Source organism: Ascaphus truei, chromosome 18 (genome assembly GCF_040206685.1).
Source record: "Ascaphus truei isolate aAscTru1 chromosome 18, aAscTru1.hap1, whole genome shotgun sequence".
In the NCBI taxonomy this organism is placed as follows: domain Eukaryota; kingdom Metazoa; phylum Chordata; class Amphibia; order Anura; family Ascaphidae; genus Ascaphus; species Ascaphus truei.
The window spans coordinates 30,600,118-30,626,439 of NC_134500.1; the positions used below are offsets into that span (position 1 = coordinate 30,600,118).

General features: G+C 50.7%; 1 protein-coding gene across 1 annotated transcript in view; it reads right to left on the minus strand.

Moving 5' to 3' along the window:
* The window catches only part of PARP6 (poly(ADP-ribose) polymerase family member 6), a 99,840-nt gene that overhangs the window by 29,154 nt on the left and 44,364 nt on the right, over window positions 1-26,322 (minus strand). The window contains 6 exon segments of the mRNA XM_075576031.1: window positions 102-169; window positions 255-320; window positions 1,291-1,416; window positions 2,911-3,003; window positions 3,686-3,781; window positions 8,027-8,080. Coding sequence (XP_075432146.1) covers window positions 102-169; window positions 255-320; window positions 1,291-1,416; window positions 2,911-3,003; window positions 3,686-3,781; window positions 8,027-8,080 — 503 coding nt within the window.

A 26,322-nucleotide genomic window follows, 5' to 3' on the forward strand; every position in this document is an offset into this window, starting at 1 on the left:
TGGGAGGGGGAGTAGTATTTATAATAAACGTGTAGTCCGGACCATACCACTGCACTGGGAGGGGGTGTAGTACAATATATAGCATATAGAATGAACCGTACCACTGCAGCAGGGGGTGGGCCAGTGGATCCAATTTGTCCATCTGCTTCTTTATGTCTAGATAGGATCCCTGGAAAATAACACCTTGTTACCAACTTGCCCCGTTGACCCCCCCTGTGGCACTACCGTTGCCCCCTTCCACCTCCCCGGGTTACCTGGGTCATCTCGCGTATGGACATGACACTGTCTAAGGCTTTCTGAAGACGCTCGTAATTCTTCTTCTGCGGTGAAGTAAACAGGAGGTGTTAGAGAGTGTGTGTGTGTGTGTGTGTGTGTGTGTCTGCGCGCGCGCGTGTGTGTGTGTGTGTGTGTGTGTGTGTGTGACAGTGTGTGTGTGTGTGTGTGTGTGTGTCTGCGCGCGCGCGCGTGTGTGTGTGTGTGTGTCTGCGCGCGCGCGTGTGTGTGTGTGTGTGTGTGTGTGTGTGTGTGTGTGTGTGTGTGTGTGTGTGTGTGTGTGTGTGTGTGTGTGAATATATATATATATATATATCACATTTGATGTTATGGTGGGTGAAAAAGACAACAAAAAACCTCCACCGTTAGCATACTGTATAGCCAATGAAGAATATCACTTGTGAGCACATTCACATGTGTTACACAAGTCAGCAACCCTGCCTTTCACCATTATCACTGCGCATACAGTGCTTCCACTGCAGCAAGGGATTCTGGGAAATGACATGCAAATGAGCACACAATGTGTCACCTTTTGCCTGGAATATCCATTCACATGGAGCCCATTTAATATTCCAGGCAAAAGGTGATTCATTGTGTGCTCATTTGCATGTCATTTCCCAGAATCCCTTGCTGTGTGGGAGCACTGTATGTGAGGTGATAATGGTGAAAGGCAGGGTTGCTGACTTGTGTAAGACATGTGAATGTGCTCACAAGTGATATTCTTTATTGGCAATATATATACATATACATACACATACACACACACATACATGCACAGTTCATGCATGTAAACGTTGCTCATTCAGGTAATTTATTTGGGTTATAGGTCAGCATCAACCGGTCATTATTTGGCATTACTTTGGGGGTTAAAGGTCAGCACACCTGCCGGTTAAAGGTTGGCGTGTTGTCCTCCCTGGGGTTACCATGGGGTTAGAGGTCAGCCCCTGAGAAGGCCATTATAGATCACTGCAGTAAGCGAGAGGTGACAGTTCAGAATCGTGCGATCCTTGGGGTTACCTTGGGGTTAAAGGCCAGTGTTTTGGGGTCGTTCGGATCCACCACTGAGGGGTACGGCTCAAAAATGATACTTTTCCGTGGTGACTCCAGCGCAGCCCGACACATAGCAACCAACAGGCCTACCACCTGTGGGAGACACGTGGAGAACACGCCTGAAGCATGAACACACACAATCCTACCACCTGTGGGAGACACGTGGAGAACACGCCTGTAACATGCACACACACAATCCCACCACCTGTGGGAGACACGTGGAGAACACGCCTGTAGCATGAACACACACAATCCTACCACCTGTGGGAGACACGTGGAGAACACGCCTGTAGCATGAACACACACAATCCTACCACCTGTGGGAGACACGGGAGGACACGCCTGTAACATGCACACACACAATCCCACTACCTGTGAGAGACACGGGGAGAACACGCCTGTAACATGCACACACACACAATCCCACCACCTGTGGGAGACACGGGGAGAACACGCCTGTAGCATGAACACACACAATCCTACCACCTGTGGGAGACACGGGGAGAACACGCCTGTAACATGCACGCACACACAATCCCACCACCTGTGGGAGACATGGGGAGAACACGCCTGTAACATGCACACACACACAATCCTACCACCTGTGGGAGACACGGCGAGAACACGCCTGTAACATGCATATATGCAATCCTACCACCTGTAGGAGACACAGGGAGAATACGCCTATAACATGCACACACGCAACCCCATCACATCTGGGAAACACGGGGAGAACACGCCCGTAACATGTGTGCACACACAATGCTACCACCTGTGGGAGACACGGGGAGAACACGCCTGTAACATGCACACACACAATGCTTCCACCTGTGGGAGACACGGGGAGAACACGCCTGTAACATGCACACACACAATCCCACCACCGTGAGGATGTCTCATTGATTATGTCTCACTGGGGGGTGTCTCACTGGGGGGTATCTCACTGGGGGATGTCTCACTGGGGGATGCCGCACTGGGGGGTGTCTCACTGGGGGATGCCGCACTGGGGGATGTCTCACTGGGGGATGCCGCACTGGGGGATGTCTCACTGGGGGATGCCGCACTGGGGGATGTCTCACTGGGGGATGTCTCACTGGGGGATGTCTCACTGGGGGATGTCTCACTGGGGGATGTCTCACTGGGGGATGTCTCACTGGGGGATGCCGCACTGGGGGATGCCGCACTGGGGGATGCCGCACTGGGGGATGCCGCACTGGGGGATGTCTCACTGGGGGATGCCGCACTGGGGGATGCCGCACTGGGGGATGCCGCACTGGGGGATGCCGCACTGGGGGATGCCGCACTGGGGGATGCCGCACTGGGGGATGCCGCACTGGGGGATGCCGCACTGGGGGATGCCTCACTGGGGGATGCTGCACTAGGGGATGCCGCACTGGGGGGGGTGTCTCACTGGGGGGGATGTCTCACTGGGGGGGATGTCTCACTGGGGGGGATGTCTCACTGGGGGGTGTCTCACTGGGGGGTGTCTCACTGGGGGGTGTCTCACTGGGGGGATGCCGCACTGGGGGATGTCTCACTGGGGGGTGTCTCACTGGGGGGATGCCGCACTGGGGGATGTCTCTTTACCTCTGCTCCAGTCGCCACTTCCTCTGCCGCTCCGGACATCACCCCCAGAGTGTAAAACGAGAAGACACACAGCTCCCTGGTGCAGACTGCCGGCTGCGAGAGAGAGGGACGGAGAGAGCGAGAGGGAGGGAGAGAGAGGGAGAGAGAGGGAGTGAGAGGGAGAGAGAGAGCGCGAGAGGGAGAGAGAGCGCGAAAGGGAGAGAGAGAGCGCGAGGGAGGGAGAGAGAGGGAGAGAGAGACGCGCGAGATGGAGGGAGAGAGCGCGGGAGGGAGAGAGCGCGAGAGGGAGGGAGAGAGCGCGAGAGGGAGGGAGAGAGCGCGAGAGGGAGGGAGAGAGCGTGAGAGGGAGGGAGAGAGCGCGAGAGGGAGGGAGAGCGGGGAGGAGAGCGAGAGGGAGAGGAAAAGCCGGGAGAGAGAGCGGGAGAGGAGAGGGGGAGAGAGAGGGGAAAGAGAGCGGGGAGAGGGAGCAAAGGAGAGAGAGGGAGAACAGAGAGAAAAGGGAGGGAGGGAGCGGCGAGAGGAAGGGGAGAGAGAGAGGCAAGGAAGAGAGTGTGGAGAGAGCGTGTGGAGAGAGAGGGAAAGAGAGAGCAGGGAGAGAGCAGAGAGGGTTATAGAGAGCAGAGAGAGGGAGAGTGGGGAGAGAAGGTAGGGAGAGATGAGAGGAGAGACAGTGCACACATGTACACTCGCACACGCACACACACACGCACACACTGCACACACTCACACACTCACACACTCACACACTCACACACTCACACACTCACACACTCACCTTTAGCATGGAGGCGTTCTGGAAGACATGTTGCTCATCACACACCACACAATACTCATTGAGTGTGGGGAGACGCTGTTCTGCATACTTCATAATCTGAGGGGAGAGGAGGAGGGAGAGGGAGTGAGGGGGAGGGAGAGAGTGAGGGGGAGGGAGAGAGAGTGAGAGAGTGAGGGGGGGGGAGAGAGTGAGGGGGAGGGAGAGTGAGGGGGAGGGAGAGAGTGAGGGGGAGGTAGAGAGTGAGAGGGGGGGGGAGAGAGTGAGAGGGGGGAGAGAGAGTGAGGGAGAGATGAAGGGGGAGAGAGAGAGAGAGTGAGGGGAAGGGAGAGAGAGTGAGGGGAAGGGAGAGAGAGTGAGGGGGATAGAGTGAGAGGGAGGGAGAGAGAGGAAGGGAGGGGGAGGGAGAGAGTGAGGGGGAGGGAGTGGGAGTGAGGGAGATTGAGGGGGAGAAAGAGAGTGAAGGGGGAGAGAGAGAGAGAGAGAGAGAGAGTGAGAGCGAAGAGTGGAGAGAAAGAGCGAGGTGGGTGAGAGAAAGAGAGTAGGGGGAGAGAGGAGGAGGAGGGGAGAGAGAGGAACAGGAGGGGGAGAGATGAAGAGGAGGGGGAGAGAGGAAGAGGGGGGGAGAGATGAAGAGAGAGGAGGGGGAGAGAGGAAGTGGAGGGGGAGAGAGGAAGTGGAGGGGGGGAGAGGAAGTGGAGGGGGAGAGAGGATGTGGAGGGGGAGAGAGGATGTGGAGGGGGAGAGAGGATGTGGAGGGGGAGATAGGAAGTGGAGGGGGAGAGAGGAAGTGGAGGGGAGAGAGGATGTGGAGGGGGAGAGAGGAGGGGGAGAGAGAATGGGGGTAGAGAGGAGGGAGGAAAAGAAAGATTAGGGGGAGAGAGAAAGAGGAGTGAGAGGGGATTAAAGCAACTGTCCCAGCTAACGGTTTTTATTTTAATTTTATTTATTTCCCCTTTAATATGTGCATCAATACAATCCGCACAATGATAAGGAATTAGCTAAGTTGCCGATCGATCCGTTCTCCTGTGATCAATCAGCGAAGATTCAGCTCGGGGGTTCACTGAATGGCTGTCAGTGCAGCAGAAGAGGACCAAAGATGCAAAGTTCTGTGGGGATGATCATGTGACCAGGAAGTCACTAGATACAATTGGTGCACTGCTAGAGAGAGGGCAGGGCTCAAAAAGGGGTGTGCCAGAGCCTGTTTCAGAAGAGGAAGGAGATGTGACTTTGTAAATGGTTGCAATAGAAACAACAAATGCTTGTTACATTAGAACACATGAAAAGTGTCTTTCAGAGTTGTTTAAAAAAAAAAATCAATGCTAAAAGTATTTTCTTATAGTACAGAACTGATTTATTAAACAAAAACACACGTGTGGGATATTGCTCGGTCTGCAGCTTTAACAGTAGTAGTAGTATGTCTTTATTTATATAGCGCCATAAATATACATAGCGCTTCACAGTAGTAATACATGTTGTAATCATATAAATAACAAATAATATAAATAACAGGTCATGGGAATACGTGTATATGGAGAAATGGGTGCTCCAGAGATGGTGGAACCTCAAAAATAAGTGTCCCTAATCACTGAGCAGGACTGACGGGCAGAATGAATGACGGAGTGGGTATAAAGATAAACTGTGATGCGTGAGTCACTAAAACACCCGTCTCCTGAAGGTAACAAATAGGAGTGCTAAAAAGCACCCTAAAGTGACCTCATTGGAGACCTCGCGGTGTAATTAATAGTACTCATCTATAGAGATCACAATAAATAATGCAATAAATCTTACCCACTCCATCTGTCCTTGAAAGTCCTGCTTGGTGCATCCAAATGGCGTGCAGTCTGCAATAAGTAGTCCAGCGAGAGAAGAAAAAGGCAAAAACAGTGCACTGCCAGGGAGTCAGGTGGTGGAAAAATAAAAATCTATTCAGTAGCACTCAACAAACATGACCCCAATAGGGTGAAACAAAACTCCTACGCGTTTCGGACCATAGGGGTCCTTTATCAAGGAGTATAAGGGGGTAGGGGCAAGGGATACCTTTATATACACCATCTAAATAACAAATAACCAATTACAAAATTGAAAATTGGTGCCAAAAACGGGCGTGCGCCGGTCTGACGTCACGCGTGTCAGCCCTGCGTGTCACGTCCATGAAAAACTGGATCGCGCATGCTCGGGCAGCACCTCCTCGCAGACGCCAGATCGCGCTCTGGAAACCGTCCGAATTAGCATGGTGACGACTAGGTAGTGGGAGGAGGGAGTCTCCACCCACAGGGGAGGGCCTAGGTGCGCCGATGTGGCTAAGTGACAGCACAACAGCCTACCAGAGACCAGGCTGCCGTGCTCATCTAACCAGCCCAAACGGCAGAGCAACCAAGGAACCCACTCCACAACGGGGCGCACCCCCCCCCCCCGAAAAACACAAACCCACATATAAATCTCAAGAGGGTTGATTAAAAATGGCCACTATGTAAATGAAGCATACTTAAAGGGGGACATTGTCCACACAACAGAATACACTAAATATAGCATAATATATGTTCATAAACAACTTAGCCCAAGTCCCATAATCCCATCCCTCCAAAACAAACAACTGCAATTCTCAATAACATAACGCCTATTTTTCCTGCTTTTTACCCCATATGGGTGATTTATGATTAAGAGTGGAATAATTATATAGTTTTATATATTCCACTTCATGTTTTTTAACTTGTTTGTGTTATCATAAGATCCGTTTTCCTCCAGATATATAATGTATTTTTTTAGGTGTTAGGAGAAGTTAATGGACCAATGTATGTTTGTTTATGTTATTGAGAATTGCAGTTGTTTGTTTTGGAGGACTCCCTCCTCCCACTACCTGGTCGTCACCATGCTAATTCGGACGGTTTCCAGAGCGCGATCTGGCGTCTGCGAGGAGGTGCTGCCCGAGCAGACGCGATCCAGTTTTTCATGGACGTGACACGCAGGGCTGACACGCATGACGGCTGTTTTTGGCGCCAATTTTGAATTTTGTAATTGGTTATTTGTTATTTAGATGGTGTATATAAAGGTATCCCTTGCCCCTACCCCCTTATACTCCTTGATAAAGGACCCCTATGGTCCGAAACGCGTAGGAGTTTTGTTTCACCCTATTGGGGTCATGTTTGTTGAGTGCTACTGAATAAATAGATTTTTATTTTTCCACCACCTGACTCCCTGGCAGTGCACTGTTTTTGCCTTTTTCTTCTTTCATGGGAATAAGTGCTTCAGACATAAGAGTAACATTAAGGAAGAGGAGTCCCTGCTCCGAGGAGCTTACAATCTAATTGGTAGGTAGGGGAACGTATAGAGACTGTAGGAGGGAATTCTAGTAAGTGCGTCTGCAGGGGGCCAAGCTTTATGTATCATGTGTTCAGAATATCCACAGTGCTATTCATATGCTTCTTTAAGCAAATGTGTCTTAAGTTGGGTCTTAAAGGTGGATAGAGAGGGTGCTAGTCGGGTACTGAGGAGAAGGGCATTTCAGAGGTGTGGGGCAGTCAGTGAAAAAGGTTTAAGGCGGGAGAGGGCTTTAGATACAAAGGGGGTAGAAAGAAGACATCCTTGAGAAGAACGCAAGAGTCGGGCTGGTGCATAACGAGAAATTAGGGCAGAGATGTAAGGAGGGGCAGAAGAGTGTAAAGCTTTAAAAGTGAGGAGGAGAGTGGAGTGTGAGATGTGGGATTTGATCGGAAGCCAGGAGAGGGATTTCATGAGGGGAGACGCGGAGACAGATTTAGGAAAGAGTAGAGTGATTCTGGCAGCAGCGTTTAGGATAGATTGTAGGGGAGACAGGTGTGAGGCAGGAAGGCCGGACAGCAGGAGGTTGCAGTAATCGAGACGGGAGAGAATGAGGGCCTGAGTCAGAGTTTTAGCAGTCGTGCAACAGAGGAACGGACGTATCTTTGTTATATTGCGGAGGAAAAAGCGACGAGTTTTAGAAACGTTTTGAATGTGAGGGGCGAATGTGAGAGAGGAGTCGAGTGTGACCCCTAGGCAGCGTGCTTGGGCTACTGGGTGAATGATCGTATTTCCAACAGTAATGTGGAAGGAGATAGTAGGGCCAGGTTTGGGAGGAAGTATGAGGAGCTCTGTTTTAGCCATGTTAAGTTTCAGTCGGCGGAGGGCCATCCAGGATGATATTCCAGAGAGACATTCAGAAACTTTGGTCTGTACAGCAGGTGTAAGGTCAGGGGTTGAAAGGTAAATTTGTGTGTCGTCAGCATAGAGGTGATGGGAGTGAAGATGGGGAAAGTTACAAGAGGAGGGGGGGGGGGATAAAGGCAGAGAAAGACCGGGAGTACCTGACCTCTGACCTCTCACCTGCACCAGAAAACCATACTCCAGAGTAGGCACCATCTTACAGTGTCCGCTGACCTGGGAGGGAAAGGGTTAATATGACACGGAACTGAGCTGCACACCCTGTGTGTATGTGACATGCTCTACACGTCGCGCCGTCTCTATATACACGTCATGCCGTCTCTGTATATACACGTCGCGCTGTCTCTGTATATACAGGTCACCCCGTCTCTGTATATACACGTCACGCCGTCTCTGTATATACACGTCACGCTCTCTGTATATACACGTCACGCCATCTCTGTATATACACGTCACGCTCTCTGTATATACACGTCTCGCCGTCTCTGTATATACACGTCACGCTCTCTGTATATACACGTCACGCCATCTCTGTATATACACGTCACGCTCTCTGTATATACACGTCGCGCCGTCTCTGTATATACACGTTGCGCCGTCACTGTATATACACGTCACGCTCGCTCTGTATATACACATCACGCTGTCTCTGTATATACACGTCTCGCCGTCTCTGTATATACACGTCTCGCCGTCTCTGTATATACACGTCGCGCCGTCTCTGTATATACACGTCACGCCGTCTCTGTATATACACGTCGCGCCGTCTCTGTATATACACGTCACGCACTCTCTGTATATACACGTCACGCACTCTGTATATACATGTCTCGCCGTCTCTGTATATACACGTCACGCCGTCTCTGTATATACACGTCACGCCGTCTCTGTATATACACGTCACGCCGTCTCTGTATATACACGTCACGCCGTCTCTGTATATACACGTCACGCCGTCTCTGTATATACACGTCACGCCGTCTCTGTATATACACGTCACGCCGTCTCTGTATATACACGTCACGCCGTCTCTGTATATACACGTCACGCCGTCTCTGTATGTACACGTCACGCCGTCTCTGTATATACACGTCACGCCGTCTCTGTATGTACACGTCACGCCGTCTCTGTATATACACGTCACGCCGTCTCTGTATATACACGTCACGCCGTCTCTGTATATACACGTCGCGCCGTCTCTGTATATACACGTCGCGCCGTCTCTGTATATACACGTCGCGCCGTCTCTGTATATACACGTCTCGCCGTCTCTGTATATACACGTCACGCCGTCTCTGTATATACACGTCACGCCGTCTCTGTATATACACGTCGCGCCGTCTCTGTATATACACGTCACCCCGTCTCTGTATATACACGTCACGCTCGCTCTGTATATACACGTCTCGCCGTCTCTGTATATACACGTCTCGCCGTCTCTGTATATACACGTCACGCCGTCTCTGTATATACACGTCACGCCGTCTCTGTATATACACGTCGCGCCGTCTCTGTATATACACGTCACGCCGTCTCTGTATATACACGTCACACACTCTCTGTATATACACGTCACGCCGTCTCTGTATATACACGTCACCCCGTCTCTGTATATACACGTCACGCTCGCTCTGTATATACACGTCTCGCCGTCTCTGTATATACACGTCTCGCCGTCTCTGTATATACACGTCTCGCCGTCTCTGTATATACACGTCTCGCCGTCTCTGTATATACACGTCGCGCCGTCTCTGTATATACACGTCGCGCCATCTCTGTATATACACGTCGCGCCGTCTCTGTATATACACGTCACGCCGTCTCTGTATATACACGTCTCGCCGTCTCTGTATATACACGTCTCGCCGTCTCTGTATATACACGTCTCGCCGTCTCTGTATATACACGTCTCGCCGTCTCTGTATATACACGTCGCGCCGTCTCTGTATATACACGTCGCGCCATCTCTGTATATACACGTCGCGCTGTCTCTGTATATACACGTCACGCCGTCTCTGTATATACACGTCGCGCCGTCTCTGTATATACACGTCGCGCCGTCTCTGTATATACACGTCGCGCCGTCTCTGTATATACACGTCGCGCCGTCTCTGTATATACACGTCACGCCGTCTCTGTACATACACGTCACGCCGTCTCTGTACATACACGTCACGCCGTCTCTGTATATACACGTCACGCCGTCTCTGTATATACACGTCACGCCGTCTCTGTATATACACATCGTGCCGTCTCTGTATATACACATCGCGCCGTCTCTGTATATACACGTCACGCACTCTCTGTATATACACGTCACGCTGTCTCTGTATATACACGTCGCGCCGTCTCTGTATATACACGTCGCGCCGTCTCTGTATATACACGTCGCGCCGTCTCTGTATATACACGTCGCGCCGTCTCTGTATATACACGTCACGCTCTCTCTGTATATACACGTCACTCTCTGTATATACACGTCGCGCCGTCTCTGTATATACACGTCACGCCGTCTCTGTATATACACGTCACGCTCTCTCTGTATATACACGTCACGCCGTCTCTGTATATACACGTCACGCCGTCTCTGTATATACACGTCGCGCCGTCTCTGTATATACACGTCACGCCGTCTCTGTATATACACGTCGTGCCGTCTCTGTATATACACGTCACGCTCTCTCTGTATATACACGTCACGCCGTCTCTGTATATACACGTCACGCCGTCTCTGTATATACACGTCACGCCGTCTCTGTATATACACGTCGCGGCGTCTCTGTATATACACGTCGCGGCGTCTCTGTATATACACGTCACGCCGTCTCTGTATATACACGTCGCGATCTCTGTATATACACGTCACCCCGTCTCTGTATATACACGTCACGCCGTCTCTGTATATACACGTCACGCCGTCTCTGTATATACACGTCACGCCGTCTCTGTATATACACGTCGCGCCGTCTCTGTATATACACGTCACGCACTCTCTGTATATACACGTCACGCCGTCTCTGTATATACACGTCGCGCTCTCTGTATATACACGTCTCGCCGTCTCTGTATATACACGTCACGCCGTCTCTGTATATACACGTCGCGCCGTCTCTGTATATACACGTCACGCCGTCTCTGTATGTACACGTCACGCCGTCTCTGTATATACACGTCGCGCTCTCTGTATATACACGTCACGTCGTCTCTGTATATACACGTCGCGCCGTCTCTGTATATACACGTCGCGCCGTCTCTGTATATACACGTCGCGCCGTCTCTGTATATACACGTCGCGCCGTCTCTGTATATACACGTCACGCCGTCTCTGTATATACACGTCGCGCCGTCTCTGTATATACACGTCGCGCCGTCTCTGTATATACACGTCACGCCGTCTCTGTATATACACGTCACGCCTTCTCTGTATATACACGTCACGCCGTCTCTGTATATACACGTCACGCACTCTCTGTATATACACGTCGCGCCGTCTCTGTATATACACGTCACGCCGTCTCTGTATATACACGTCACGCCGTCTCTGTATATACACGTCACGCCGTCTCTGTATATACACGTCACGCCGTCTCTGTATATACACGTCACGCCGTCTCTGTATATACACGTCACGCCGTCTCTGTATATACACGTCGCGCTCTCTGTATATACACGTCACGTCGTCTCTGTATATACACGTCGCGCCGTCTCTGTATATACACGTCACGCCGTCTCTGTATATACACGTCTCGCCGTCTCTGTATATACACGTCACGCCGTCTCTGTATATACACGTCGTGCCGTCTCTGTATATACACGTCCCGCCGTCTCTGTATATACACGTCACGCCGTCTCTGTATATACACGTCACGCCGTCTCTGTATATACACGTCACCCGTCTCTGTATGTACACGTCACGCCGTATCTGTATATACACGTCACCCCGTTTCTGTATATACACGTCACCCCGTCTCTGTATATACACGTCACGCCGTCTCTGTATATACACGTCACCCCGTCTCTGTATATACACGTCGCGCCGTCTCTGTATATACACGTCACCCCGTCTCTGTATATACACGTCACGCCGTCTCTGTATATACACGTCACGCCGTCTCTGTATATACACGTCGCGCCGTCTCTGTATATACACGTCACGCCGTCTCTGTATATACACGTCACGCCTTCTCTGTATATACACGTCACGCCGTCTCTGTATATACACGTCACGCCGTCTCTGTATATACACGTCACGCCTTCTCTGTATATACACGTCACGCCGTCTCTGTATATACACGTCACGCCGTCTCTGTATATACACGTCACGCCGTCTCTGTATATACACGTCACGCACTCTCTGTATATACACGTCGCGCCGTCTCTGTATATACACGTCACGCCGTCTCTGTATATACACGTCACGCCGTCTCTGTATATACACGTCACGCCGTCTCTGTATATACACGTCGCGCTCTCTGTATATACACGTCACGTCGTCTCTGTATATACACGTCGCGCCGTCTCTGTATATACACGTCGCGCCGTCTCTGTATATACACGTCACGCCGTCTCTGTATATACACGTCACGCCGTCTCTGTATATACACGTCGTGCCGTCTCTGTATATACACGTCCCGCCGTCTCTGTATATACACGTCACGCCGTCTCTGTATATACACGTCACGCCGTCTCTGTATATACACGTCACCCGTCTCTGTATGTACACGTCACGCCGTCTCTGTATATACACGTCACGCCGTCTCTGTATATACACGTCACCCCGTCTCTGTATATACACGTCACGCCGTCTCTGTATATACACGTCACCCCGTCTCTGTATATACACGTCACGCCGTCTCTGTATATACACGTCGTGCCGTCTCTGTATATACACGTCACGCCGTCTCTGTATATACACGTCACGGTGTCTGTATATACACGTCACGCTCGCTCTGTATATACACGTCGCGCCGTCTCTGTATATACACGTCACACTCTCTGTATATACACGTCACGCCGTCTCTGTATATACACGTCACGCCGTCTCTGTATATACACGTCACGCCGTCTCTGTATATACACGTCGCGCCGTCTCTGTATATACACGTCGCGCCGTCTCTGTATATACACGTCACGCCGTCTCTGTATATACACGTCACGCCGTCTCTGTATATACACGTCACGCCGTCTCTGTATATACACGTCACGGTGTCTGTATATACACGTCACGCCCGCTCTGTATATACACGTCTCGCCGTCTCTGTATATACACATCACGCTCGCTATGTATATACACGTCTCGCCGTCTCTGTATATACACGTCGCGCCGTCTCTGTATATACACGTCACACTCTCTGTATATACACGTCACGCCGTCTCTGTATATACACGTCACGCCGTCTCTGTATATACACGTCACGCCGTCTCTGTATATACACGTCACGCCGTCTCTGTATATACACGTCACGCCGTCTCTGTATATACACGTCACGCCGTCTCTGTATATACACGTCACGCCGTCTCTGTATATACACGTCGCGCCGTCTCTGTATATACACGTCGCGCCGTCTCTGTATATACACGTCGCGCCGTCTCTGTATATACACGTCACGCCGTCTCTGTATATACACGTCACGCCGTCTCTGTATATACACGTCACGCTCGCTCTGTATATACACGTCACGCCGTCTCTGTATATACACGTCACGCCGTCTCTGTATATACACGTCACCCGTCTCTGTATGTACACGTCACGCCGTCTCTGTATATACACGTCACGCCGTCTCTGTATATACACGTCACCCCGTCTCTGTATATACACGTCACGCCGTCTCTGTATATACACGTCACCCCGTCTCTGTATATACACGTCACGCCGTCTCTGTATATACACGTCGTGCCGTCTCTGTATATACACGTCACGCCGTCTCTGTATATACACGTCACGGTGTCTGTATATACACGTCACGCTCGCTCTGTATATACACGTCGCGCCGTCTCTGTATATACACGTCACACTCTCTGTATATACACGTCACGCCGTCTCTGTATATACACGTCACGGCGTCTCTGTATATACACGTCACGCCGTCTCTGTATATACACGTCGCGCCGTCTCTGTATATACACGTCACGCCGTCTCTGTATATACACGTCACGCCGTCTCTGTATATACACGTCACGGTGTCTGTATATACACGTCACGCCCGCTCTGTATATACACGTCTCGCCGTCTCTGTATATACACATCACGCTCGCTATGTATATACATGTCTCGCCGTCTCTGTATATACACGTCGCGCCGTCTCTGTATATACACGTCACACTCTCTGTGTCACGCCGTCTCTGTATATACACGTCACGCCGTCTCTGTATATACACGTCACGCCGTCTCTGTATATACACGTCACGCCGTCTCTGTATATACACGTCACGCCGTCTCTGTATATACACGTCACGCCGTCTCTGTATATACACGTCACGCCGTCTCTGTATATACACGTCACGCCGTCTCTGTATATACACGTCACGCCTTCTCTGTATATACACGTCACGCCGTCTCTGTATATACACGTCACGCCGTCTCTGTATATACACGTCACGCCGTCTCTGTATATACACGTCACGCACTCTCTGTATATACACGTCGCGCCGTCTCTGTATATACACGTCACGCCGTCTCTGTATATACACGTCACGCCGTCTCTGTATATACACGTCACGCCGTCTCTGTATATACACGTCGCGCTCTCTGTATATACACGTCACGTCGTCTCTGTATATACACGTCGCGCCGTCTCTGTATATACACGTCGCGCCGTCTCTGTATATACACGTCACGCCGTCTCTGTATATACACGTCACGCCGTCTCTGTATATACACGTCGTGCCGTCTCTGTATATACACGTCCCGCCGTCTCTGTATATACACGTCACGCCGTCTCTGTATATACACGTCACGCCGTCTCTGTATATACACGTCACCCGTCTCTGTATGTACACGTCACGCCGTCTCTGTATATACACGTCACGCCGTCTCTGTATATACACGTCACCCCGTCTCTGTATATACACGTCACGCCGTCTCTGTATATACACGTCACCCCGTCTCTGTATATACACGTCACGCCGTCTCTGTATATACACGTCGTGCCGTCTCTGTATATACACGTCACGCCGTCTCTGTATATACACGTCACGGTGTCTGTATATACACGTCACGCTCGCTCTGTATATACACGTCGCGCCGTCTCTGTATATACACGTCACACTCTCTGTATATACACGTCACGCCGTCTCTGTATATACACGTCACGCCGTCTCTGTATATACACGTCACGCCGTCTCTGTATATACACGTCGCGCCGTCTCTGTATATACACGTCGCGCCGTCTCTGTATATACACGTCACGCCGTCTCTGTATATACACGTCACGCCGTCTCTGTATATACACGTCACGCCGTCTCTGTATATACACGTCACGGTGTCTGTATATACACGTCACGCCCGCTCTGTATATACACGTCTCGCCGTCTCTGTATATACACATCACGCTCGCTATGTATATACACGTCTCGCCGTCTCTGTATATACACGTCGCGCCGTCTCTGTATATACACGTCACACTCTCTGTATATACACGTCACGCCGTCTCTGTATATACACGTCACGCCGTCTCTGTATATACACGTCACGCCGTCTCTGTATATACACGTCACGCCGTCTCTGTATATACACGTCACGCCGTCTCTGTATATACACGTCACGCCGTCTCTGTATATACACGTCACGCCGTCTCTGTATATACACGTCGCGCCGTCTCTGTATATACACGTCGCGCCGTCTCTGTATATACACGTCGCGCCGTCTCTGTATATACACGTCACGCCGTCTCTGTATATACACGTCACGCCGTCTCTGTATATACACGTCACGCTCGCTCTGTATATACACGTCACGCCGTCTCTGTATATACACGTCACGCCGTCTCTGTATATACACGTCACCCGTCTCTGTATGTACACGTCACGCCGTCTCTGTATATACACGTCACGCCGTCTCTGTATATACACGTCACCCCGTCTCTGTATATACACGTCACGCCGTCTCTGTATATACACGTCACCCCGTCTCTGTATATACACGTCACGCCGTCTCTGTATATACACGTCGTGCCGTCTCTGTATATACACGTCACGCCGTCTCTGTATATACACGTCACGGTGTCTGTATATACACGTCACGCTCGCTCTGTATATACACGTCGCGCCGTCTCTGTATATACACGTCACACTCTCTGTATATACACGTCACGCCGTCTCTGTATATACACGTCACGGCGTCTCTGTATATACACGTCACGCCGTCTCTGTATATACACGTCGCGCCGTCTCTGTATATACACGTCACACCGTCTCTGTATATACACGTCACGCCGTCTCTGTATATACACGTCACGGTGTCTGTATATACACGTCACGCCCGCTCTGTATATACACGTCTCGCCGTCTCTGTATATACACATCACGCTCGCTATGTATATACATGTCTCGCCGTCTCTGTATATACACGTCGCGCCGTCTCTGTATATACACGTCACACTCTCTGTGTCACGCCGTCTCTGTATATACACGTCACGCCGTCTCTGTATATACACGTCACGCCGTCTCTGTATATACACGTCACGCCGTCTCTGTATATACACGTCACGCCGTCTCTGTATATACACGTCACGCCGTCTCTGTATATACACGTCACGCCGTCTCTGTATATACACGTCACGCCGTCTCTGTATATACACGTCACGCCGTCTCTGTATATACACGTCGCGCCGTCTCTGTATATACACGTCGCGCCGTCTCTGTATATACACGTCGCGCCGTCTCTGTATATACACGTCACGCCGTCTCTGTATATACACGTCACGCCGTCTCTGTATATACACGTCACGCTCGCTCTGTATATACACGTCACGCTCGCTCTGTATATACACGTCACGCCGTCTCTGTATATACACGTCACGCCGTCTCTGTATATACACGTCATGCTCTCTGTATATACACGTCACGCCGTCTCTGTATATACACGTCACGCCGTCTCTGTATATACACGTCGCGCCGTCTCTGTATATACACGTCGCGCCGTCTCTGTATATACACGTCGCGCCGTCTCTGTATATACACGTCACGCCGTCTCTGTATATACACGTCACACGTCACGCCGTCTCTGTATATACACGTCACGCCGTCTCTGTATATACACGTCACACGTCACGCCGTCTCTGTATATACACGTCGCGCCGTCTCACGCCGTCTCTGTATATACACGTCGCGCCGTCTCTGTATATACACGTCACGCCGTCTCTGTATATACACGTCACGCCGTCTCTGTATATACACGTCACGCTCGCTCTGTATATACACGTCACGCCGTCTCTGTATATACACGTCACGCCGTCTCTGTATATACACGTCACGCCGTCTCTGTATATACACGTCATGCTCTCTGTATATACACGTCACGCCGTCTCTGTATATACACGTCACGCCGTCTCTGTATATACACGTCACGCCGTCTCTGTATATACACGTCACCCCGTCTCTGTATATACACGTCACGCCGTCTCTGTATATACACGTCACGCCGTCTCTGTATATACACGTCGCGCTCTCTGTATATACACGTCACGTCGTCTCTGTATATACACGTCGCGCCGTCTCTGTATATACACGTCACGCCGTCTCTGTATATACACGTCACGCCGTCTCTGTATATACACGTCGTGCCGTCTCTGTGTATACACGTCCCGCCGTCTCTGTATATACACGTCACGCCGTCTCTGTATATACACGTCACGCCGTCTCTGTATATACACGTCACCCGTCTCTGTATGTACACGTCACGCCGTATCTGTATATACACGTCACCCCGTCTCTGTATATACACGTCACCCCGTCTCTGTATATACACGTCACGCCGTCTCTGTATATACACGTCACCCCGTCTCTGTATATACACGTCGCGCCGTCTCTGTATATACACGTCACCCCGTCTCTGTATATACACGTCACGCCGTCTCTGTATATACACGTCACGCCGTCTCTGTATATACACGTCGCGCCGTCTCTGTATATACACGTCACGCCGTCTCTGTATATACACGTCACGCCTTCTCTGTATATACACGTCACGCCGTCTCTGTATATACACGTCACGCCGTCTCTGTATATACACGTCACGCCTTCTCTGTATATACACGTCACGCCGTCTCTGTATATACACGTCACGCACTCTCTGTATATACACGTCGCGCCGTCTCTGTATATACACGTCACGCCGTCTCTGTATATACACGTCACGCCGTCTCTGTATATACACGTCACGCCGTCTCTGTATATACACGTCGCGCTCTCTGTATATACACGTCACGTCGTCTCTGTATATACACGTCGCGCCGTCTCTGTATATACACGTCACGCCGTCTCTGTATATACACGTCACGCCGTCTCTGTATATACACGTCACGCCGTCTCTGTATGTACACGTCACGCCGTCTCTGTATATACACGTCACGCCGTCTCTGTATATACACGTCACGGTGTCTGTATATACACGTCACGCCCGCTCTGTATATACACGTCTCGCCGTCTCTGTATATACACATCACGCTCGCTATGTATATACACGTCTCGCCGTCTCTGTATATACACGTCGCGCCGTCTCTGTATATACACGTCACACTCTCTGTATATACACGTCACGCCGTCTCTGTATATACACGTCACGCCGTCTCTGTATATACACGTCACGCCGTCTCTGTATATACACGTCACGCCGTCTCTGTATATACACGTCACGCCGTCTCTGTATATACACGTCACGCCGTCTCTGTATATACACGTCACGCCGTCTCTGTATATACACGTCGCGCCGTCTCTGTATATACACGTCACGCCGTCTCTGTATATACACGTCACGCCGTCTCTGTATATACACGTCACGCCGTCTCTGTATATACACGTCACGGCGTCTCTGTATATACACGTCACGCCGTCTCTGTATATACACGTCGCGCCGTCTCTGTATATACACGTCACGCCGTCTCTGTATATACACGTCACGCCGTCTCTGTATATACACGTCACGCTCGCTCTGTATATACACGTCACGCCGTCTCTGTATATACACGTCACGCCGTCTCTGTATATACACGTCACGCCGTCTCTGTATATACACGTCATGCTCTCTGTATATACACGTCACGCCGTCTCTGTATATACACGTCACGCCGTCTCTGTATATACACGTCGCGCCGTCTCTGTATATACACGTCGCGCCGTCTCACGCCGTCTCTGTATATACACGTCGCGCCGTCTCACGCCGTCTCTGTATATACACGTCGCGCCGTCTCTGTATATACACGTCACGCCGTCTCTGTATATACACGTCACGCCGTCTCTGTATATACACGTCACGCTCGCTCTGTATATACACGTCACGCCGTCTCTGTATATACACGTCACGCCGTCTCTGTATATACACGTCACGCCGTCTCTGTATATACACGTCATGCTCTCTGTATATACACGTCACGCCGTCTCTGTATATACACGTCACGCCGTCTCTGTATATACACGTCACGCCGTCTCTGTATATACACGTCACCCCGTCTCTGTATATACACGTCACGCCGTCTCTGTATATACACGTCACGCTCGCTCTGTATATACACGTCACGCCGTCTCTGTATATACACGTCACGCCGTCTCTGTATATACACGTCACGCCGTCTCTGTATATACACGTCGCGCTCTCTGTATATACACGTCACGTCGTCTCTGTATATACACGTCGCGCCGTCTCTGTATATACACGTCACGCCGTCTCTGTATATACACGTCACGCCGTCTCTGTATATACACGTCGTGCCGTCTCTGTATATACACGTCCCGCCGTCTCTGTATATACACGTCACGCCGTCTCTGTATATACACGTCACGCCGTCTCTGTATATACACGTCACCCGTCTCTGTATGTACACGTCACGCCGTATCTGTATATACACGTCACCCCGTCTCTGTATATACACGTCACCCCGTCTCTGTATATACACGTCACGCCGTCTCTGTATATACACGTCACCCCGTCTCTGTATATACACGTCGCGCCGTCTCTGTATATACACGTCACCCCGTCTCTGTATATACACGTCACGCCGTCTCTGTATATACACGTCACGCCGTCTCTGTATATACACGTCGCGCCGTCTCTGTATATACACGTCACGCCGTCTCTGTATATACACGTCACGCCTTCTCTGTATATACACGTCACGCCGTCTCTGTATATACACGTCACGCCGTCTCTGTATATACACGTCACGCCTTCTCTGTATATACACGTCTCGCCGTCTCTGTATATACACGTCACGCACTCTCTGTATATACACGTCGCGCCGTCTCTGTATATACACGTCACGCCGTCTCTGTATATACACGTCACGCCGTCTCTGTATATACACGTCACGCCGTCTCTGTATATACACGTCGCGCTCTCTGTATATACACGTCACGTCGTCTCTGTATATACACGTCGCGCCGTCTCTGTATATACACGTCACGCCGTCTCTGTATATACACGTCACGCCGTCTCTGTATATACACGTCGTGCCGTCTCTGTATATACACGTCCCGCCGTCTCTGTATATACACGTCACGCCGTCTCTGTATATACACGTCACGCCGTCTCTGTATATACACGTCACCCGTCTCTGTATGTACACGTCACGCCGTCTCTGTATATACACGTCACGCCGTCTCTGTATATACACGTCACCCCGTCTCTGTATATACACGTCACGCCGTCTCTGTATATACACGTCACCCCGTCTCTGTATATACACGTCACGCCGTCTATGTATATACACGTCGTGCCGTCTCTGTATATACACGTCACGCCGTCTCTGTATATACACGTCACGGTGTCTGTATATACACGTCACGCTCGCTCTGTATATACACGTCGCGCCGTCTCTGTATATACACGTCACACTCTCTGTATATACACGTCACGCCGTCTCTGTATATACACGTCACGCCGTCTCTGTATATACACGTCACGCCGTCTCTGTATATACACGTCACGCCGTCTCTGTATATACACGTCGCGCCGTCTCTGTATATACACGTCACGCCGTCTCTGTATATACACGTCACGCCGTCTCTGTATATACACGTCACGGTGTCTGTATATACACGTCACGCCCGCTCTGTATATACACGTCTCGCCGTCTCTGTATATACACATCACGCTCGCTATGTATATACACGTCTCGCCGTCTCTGTATATACACGTCGCGCCGTCTCTGTATATACACGTCACACTCTCTGTATATACACGTCACGCCGTCTCTGTATATACACATCACGCCGTCTCTGTATATACACGTCACGCCGTCTCTGTATATACACGTCACGCCGTCTCTGTATATACACGTCACGCCGTCTCTGTATATACACGTCACGCCGTCTCTGTATATACACGTCACGCCGTCTCTGTATATACACGTCACGCCGTCTCTGTATATACACGTCGCGCCGTCTCTGTATATACACGTCGCGCCGTCTCTGTATATACACGTCACGCCGTCTCTGTATATACACGTCACGCCGTCTCTGTATATACACGTCACGCTCGCTCTGTATATACACGTCACGCCGTCTCTGTATATACACGTCACGCCGTCTCTGTATATACACGTCACGCCGTCTCTGTATATACACGTCATGCTCTCTGTATATACACGTCACGCCGTCTCTGTATATACACGTCACGCCGTCTCTGTATATACACGTCGCGCCGTCTCTGTATATACACGTCGCGCCGTCTCTGTATATACACGTCGCGCCGTCTCACGCCGTCTCTGTATATACACGTCGCGCCGTCTCTGTATATACACGTCGCGCTGTCTCTGTATATACACGTCACGCCGTCTCTGTATATACACGTCACGCCGTCTCTGTATATACACGTCGCGCCGTCTCACGCCGTCTCTGTATATACACGTCACGCCGTCTCTGTATATACACGTCGCGCCGTCTCACGCCGTCTCTGTATATACACGTCACGCCGTCTCTGTATATACACGTCGCGCCGTCTCACGCCGTCTCTGTATATACACGTCACGCCGTCTCTGTATATACACGTCGCGCCGTCTCACGCCGTCTCTGTATATACACGTCGCGCTGTCTCTGTATATACACGTCACGCCGTCTCTGTATATACACGTCACGCCGTCTCTGTATATACACGTCGCGCCGTCTCACGCCGTCTCTGTATATACACGTCACGCCGTCTCTGTATATACACGTCACGCCGTCTCTGTATATACACGTCGTGCCGTCTCTGTATATACACGTCACGCCGTCTCTGTATATACACGTCACGGTGTCTGTATATACACGTCACGCTCGCTCTGTATATACACGTCGCGCCGTCTCTGTATATACACGTCACACTCTCTGTATATACACGTCACGCCGTCTCTGTATATACACGTCACGCCGTCTCTGTATATACACGTCACGCCGTCTCTGTATATACACGTCACGCCGTCTCTGTATATACACGTCGCGCCGTCTCTGTATATACACGTCGCGCCGTCTCTGTATATACACGTCACGCCGTCTCTGTATATACACGTCACGCCGTCTCTGTATATACACGTCACGGTGTCTGTATATACACGTCACGCCCGCTCTGTATATACACGTCTCGCCGTCTCTGTATATACACATCACGCTCGCTATGTATATACACGTCTCGCCGTCTCTGTATATACACGTCGCGCCGTCTCTGTATATACACGTCACACTCTCTGTATATACACGTCACGCCGTCTCTGTATATACACGTCACGCCGTCTCTGTATATACACGTCACGCCGTCTCTGTATATACACGTCACGCCGTCTCTGTATATACACGTCACGCCGTCTCTGTATATACACGTCACGCCGTCTCTGTATATACACGTCGCGCCGTCTCTGTATATACACGTCACGCCGTCTCTGTATATACACGTCGCGCCGTCTCTGTATATACACGTCGCGCCGTCTCTGTATATACACGTCGCGCCGTCTCTGTATATACACGTCGCGCCGTCTCTGTATATACACGTCACGCCGTCTCTGTATATACACGTCACGCTCGCTCTGTATATACACGTCACGCCGTCTCTGTATATACACGTCATGCTCTCTGTATATACACGTCACGCCGTCTCTGTATATACACGTCACGCCGTCTCTGTATATACACGTCGCGCCGTCTCTGTATATACACGTCGCGCCGTCTCTGTATATACACGTCGCGCCGTCTCACGCCGTCTCTGTATATACACGTCGCGCCGTCTCTGTATATACACGTCGCGCTGTCTCTGTATATACACGTCACGCCGTCTCTGTATATACACGTCACGCCGTCTCTGTATATACACGTCGCGCCGTCTCACGCCGTCTCTGTATATACACGTCACGCCGTCTCTGTATATACACGTCGCGCCGTCTCACGCCGTCTCTGTATATACACGTCACGCCGTCTCTGTATATACACGTCGCGCCGTCTCACGCCGTCTCTGTATATACACGTCACGCCGTCTCTGTATATACACGTCGCGCCGTCTCACGCCGTCTCTGTATATACACGTCGCGCTGTCTCTGTATATACACGTCACGCCGTCTCTGTATATACACGTCACGCCGTCTCTGTATATACACGTCGCGCCGTCTCACGCCGTCTCTGTATATACACGTCACGCCGTCTCTGTATATACACGTCACGCCGTCTCTGTATATACACGTCGTGCCGTCTCTGTATATACACGTCACGCCGTCTCTGTATATACACGTCACGGTGTCTGTATATACACGTCACGCTCGCTCTGTATATACACGTCGCGCCGTCTCTGTATATACACGTCACACTCTCTGTATATACACGTCACGCCGTCTCTGTATATACACGTCACGCCGTCTCTGTATATACACGTCACGCCGTCTCTGTATATACACGTCACGCCGTCTCTGTATATACACGTCGCGCCGTCTCTGTATATACACGTCGCGCCGTCTCTGTATATACACGTCACGCCGTCTCTGTATATACACGTCACGCCGTCTCTGTATATACACGTCACGGTGTCTGTATATACACGTCACGCCCGCTCTGTATATACACGTCTCGCCGTCTCTGTATATACACATCACGCTCGCTATGTATATACACGTCTCGCCGTCTCTGTATATACACGTCGCGCCGTCTCTGTATATACACGTCACACTCTCTGTATATACACGTCACGCCGTCTCTGTATATACACGTCACGCCGTCTCTGTATATACACGTCACGCCGTCTCTGTATATACACGTCACGCCGTCTCTGTATATACACGTCACGCCGTCTCTGTATATACACGTCACGCCGTCTCTGTATATACACGTCACGCCGTCTCTGTATATACACGTCGCGCCGTCTCTGTATATACACGTCACGCCGTCTCTGTATATACACGTCGCGCCGTCTCTGTATATACACGTCGCGCCGTCTCTGTATATACACGTCGCGCCGTCTCTGTATATACACGTCACGCCGTCTCTGTATATACACGTCACGCCGTCTCTGTATATACACGTCACGCACGCTCTGTATATACACGTCACGCCGTCTCTGTATATACACGTCACGCCGTCTCTGTATATACACGTCACGCCGTCTCTGTATATACACGTCATGCTCTCTGTATATACACGTCACGCCGTCTCTGTATATACACGTCACGCCGTCTCTGTATATACACGTCGCGCCGTCTCTGTATATACACGTCGCGCCGTCTCTGTATATACACGTCGCGCCGTCTCTGTATATACACGTCGCGCCGTCTCTGTATATACACGTCACGCCGTCTCTGTATATACACGTCACGCCGTCTCTGTATATACACGTCACGCTCGCTCTGTATATACACGTCACGCCGTCTCTGTATATACACGTCACGCCGTCTCTGTATATACACGTCACGCCGTCTCTGTATATACACGTCGTCTCTGTATATACACGTCACGCCGTCTCTGTATATACACGTCACGCCGTCTCTGTATATACACGTCACGCCGTCTCTGTATATACACGTCACCCCGTCTCTGTATATACACGTCACGCCGTCTCTGTATATACACGTCACGCCGTCTCTGTATATACACGTCGCGCTCTCTGTATATACACGTCACGTCGTCTCTGTATATACACGTCGCGCCGTCTCTGTATATACACGTCACGCCGTCTCTGTATATACACGTCACGCCGTCTCTGTATATACACGTCGTGCCGTCTCTGTATATACACGTCCCGCCGTCTCTGTATATACACGTCACGCCGTCTCTGTATATACACGTCACCCGTCTCTGTATGTACACGTCACACCGTATCTGTATATACACGTCACGCCGTCTCTGTATATACACGTCACGCCGTCTCTGTATATACACGTCGCGCCGTCTCTGTATATACACGTCGCGCCGTCTCTGTATATACACGTCACGCCGTCTCTGTATATACACGTCGTGCCGTCTCTGTATATACACGTCCCGCCGTCTCTGTATATACACGTCCCGCCGTCTCTGTATATACACGTCACCCGTCTCTGTATGTACACGTCACACCGTATCTGTATATACACGTCACGCCGTCTCTGTATATACACGTCACGCCGTCTCTGTATATACACGTCGCGCCGTCTCTGTATATACACGTCGCGCCGTCTCTGTATATACACGTCACGCCGTCTCTGTATATACACGTCACGCCGTCTCTGTATATACACGTCACGCTCGCTCTGTATATACACGTCACGCCGTCTCTGTATATACACGTCACGCCGTCTCTGTATATACACGTCACGCCGTCTCTGTATATACACGTCATGCTCTCTGTATATACACGTCACGCCGTCTCTGTATATACACGTCACGCCGTCTCTGTATATACACGTCACGCCGTCTCTGTATATACACGTCACCCCGTCTCTGTATATACACGTCACGCCGTCTCTGTATATACACGTCACGCCGTCTCTGTATATACACGTCGCGCTCTCTGTATATACACGTCGCGCTCTCTGTATATACACGTCGCGCCGTCTCTGTATATACACGTCACGCCGTCTCTGTATATACACGTCACGCCGTCTCTGTATATACACGTCGTGCCGTCTCTGTATATACACGTCCCGCCGTCTCTGTATATACACGTCACGCCGTCTCTGTATATACACGTCACGCCGTCTCTGTATATACACGTCACCCGTCTCTGTATGTACACGTCACGCCGTATCTGTATATACACGTCACCCCGTCTCTGTATATACACGTCACCCCGTCTCTGTATATACACGTCACGCCGTCTC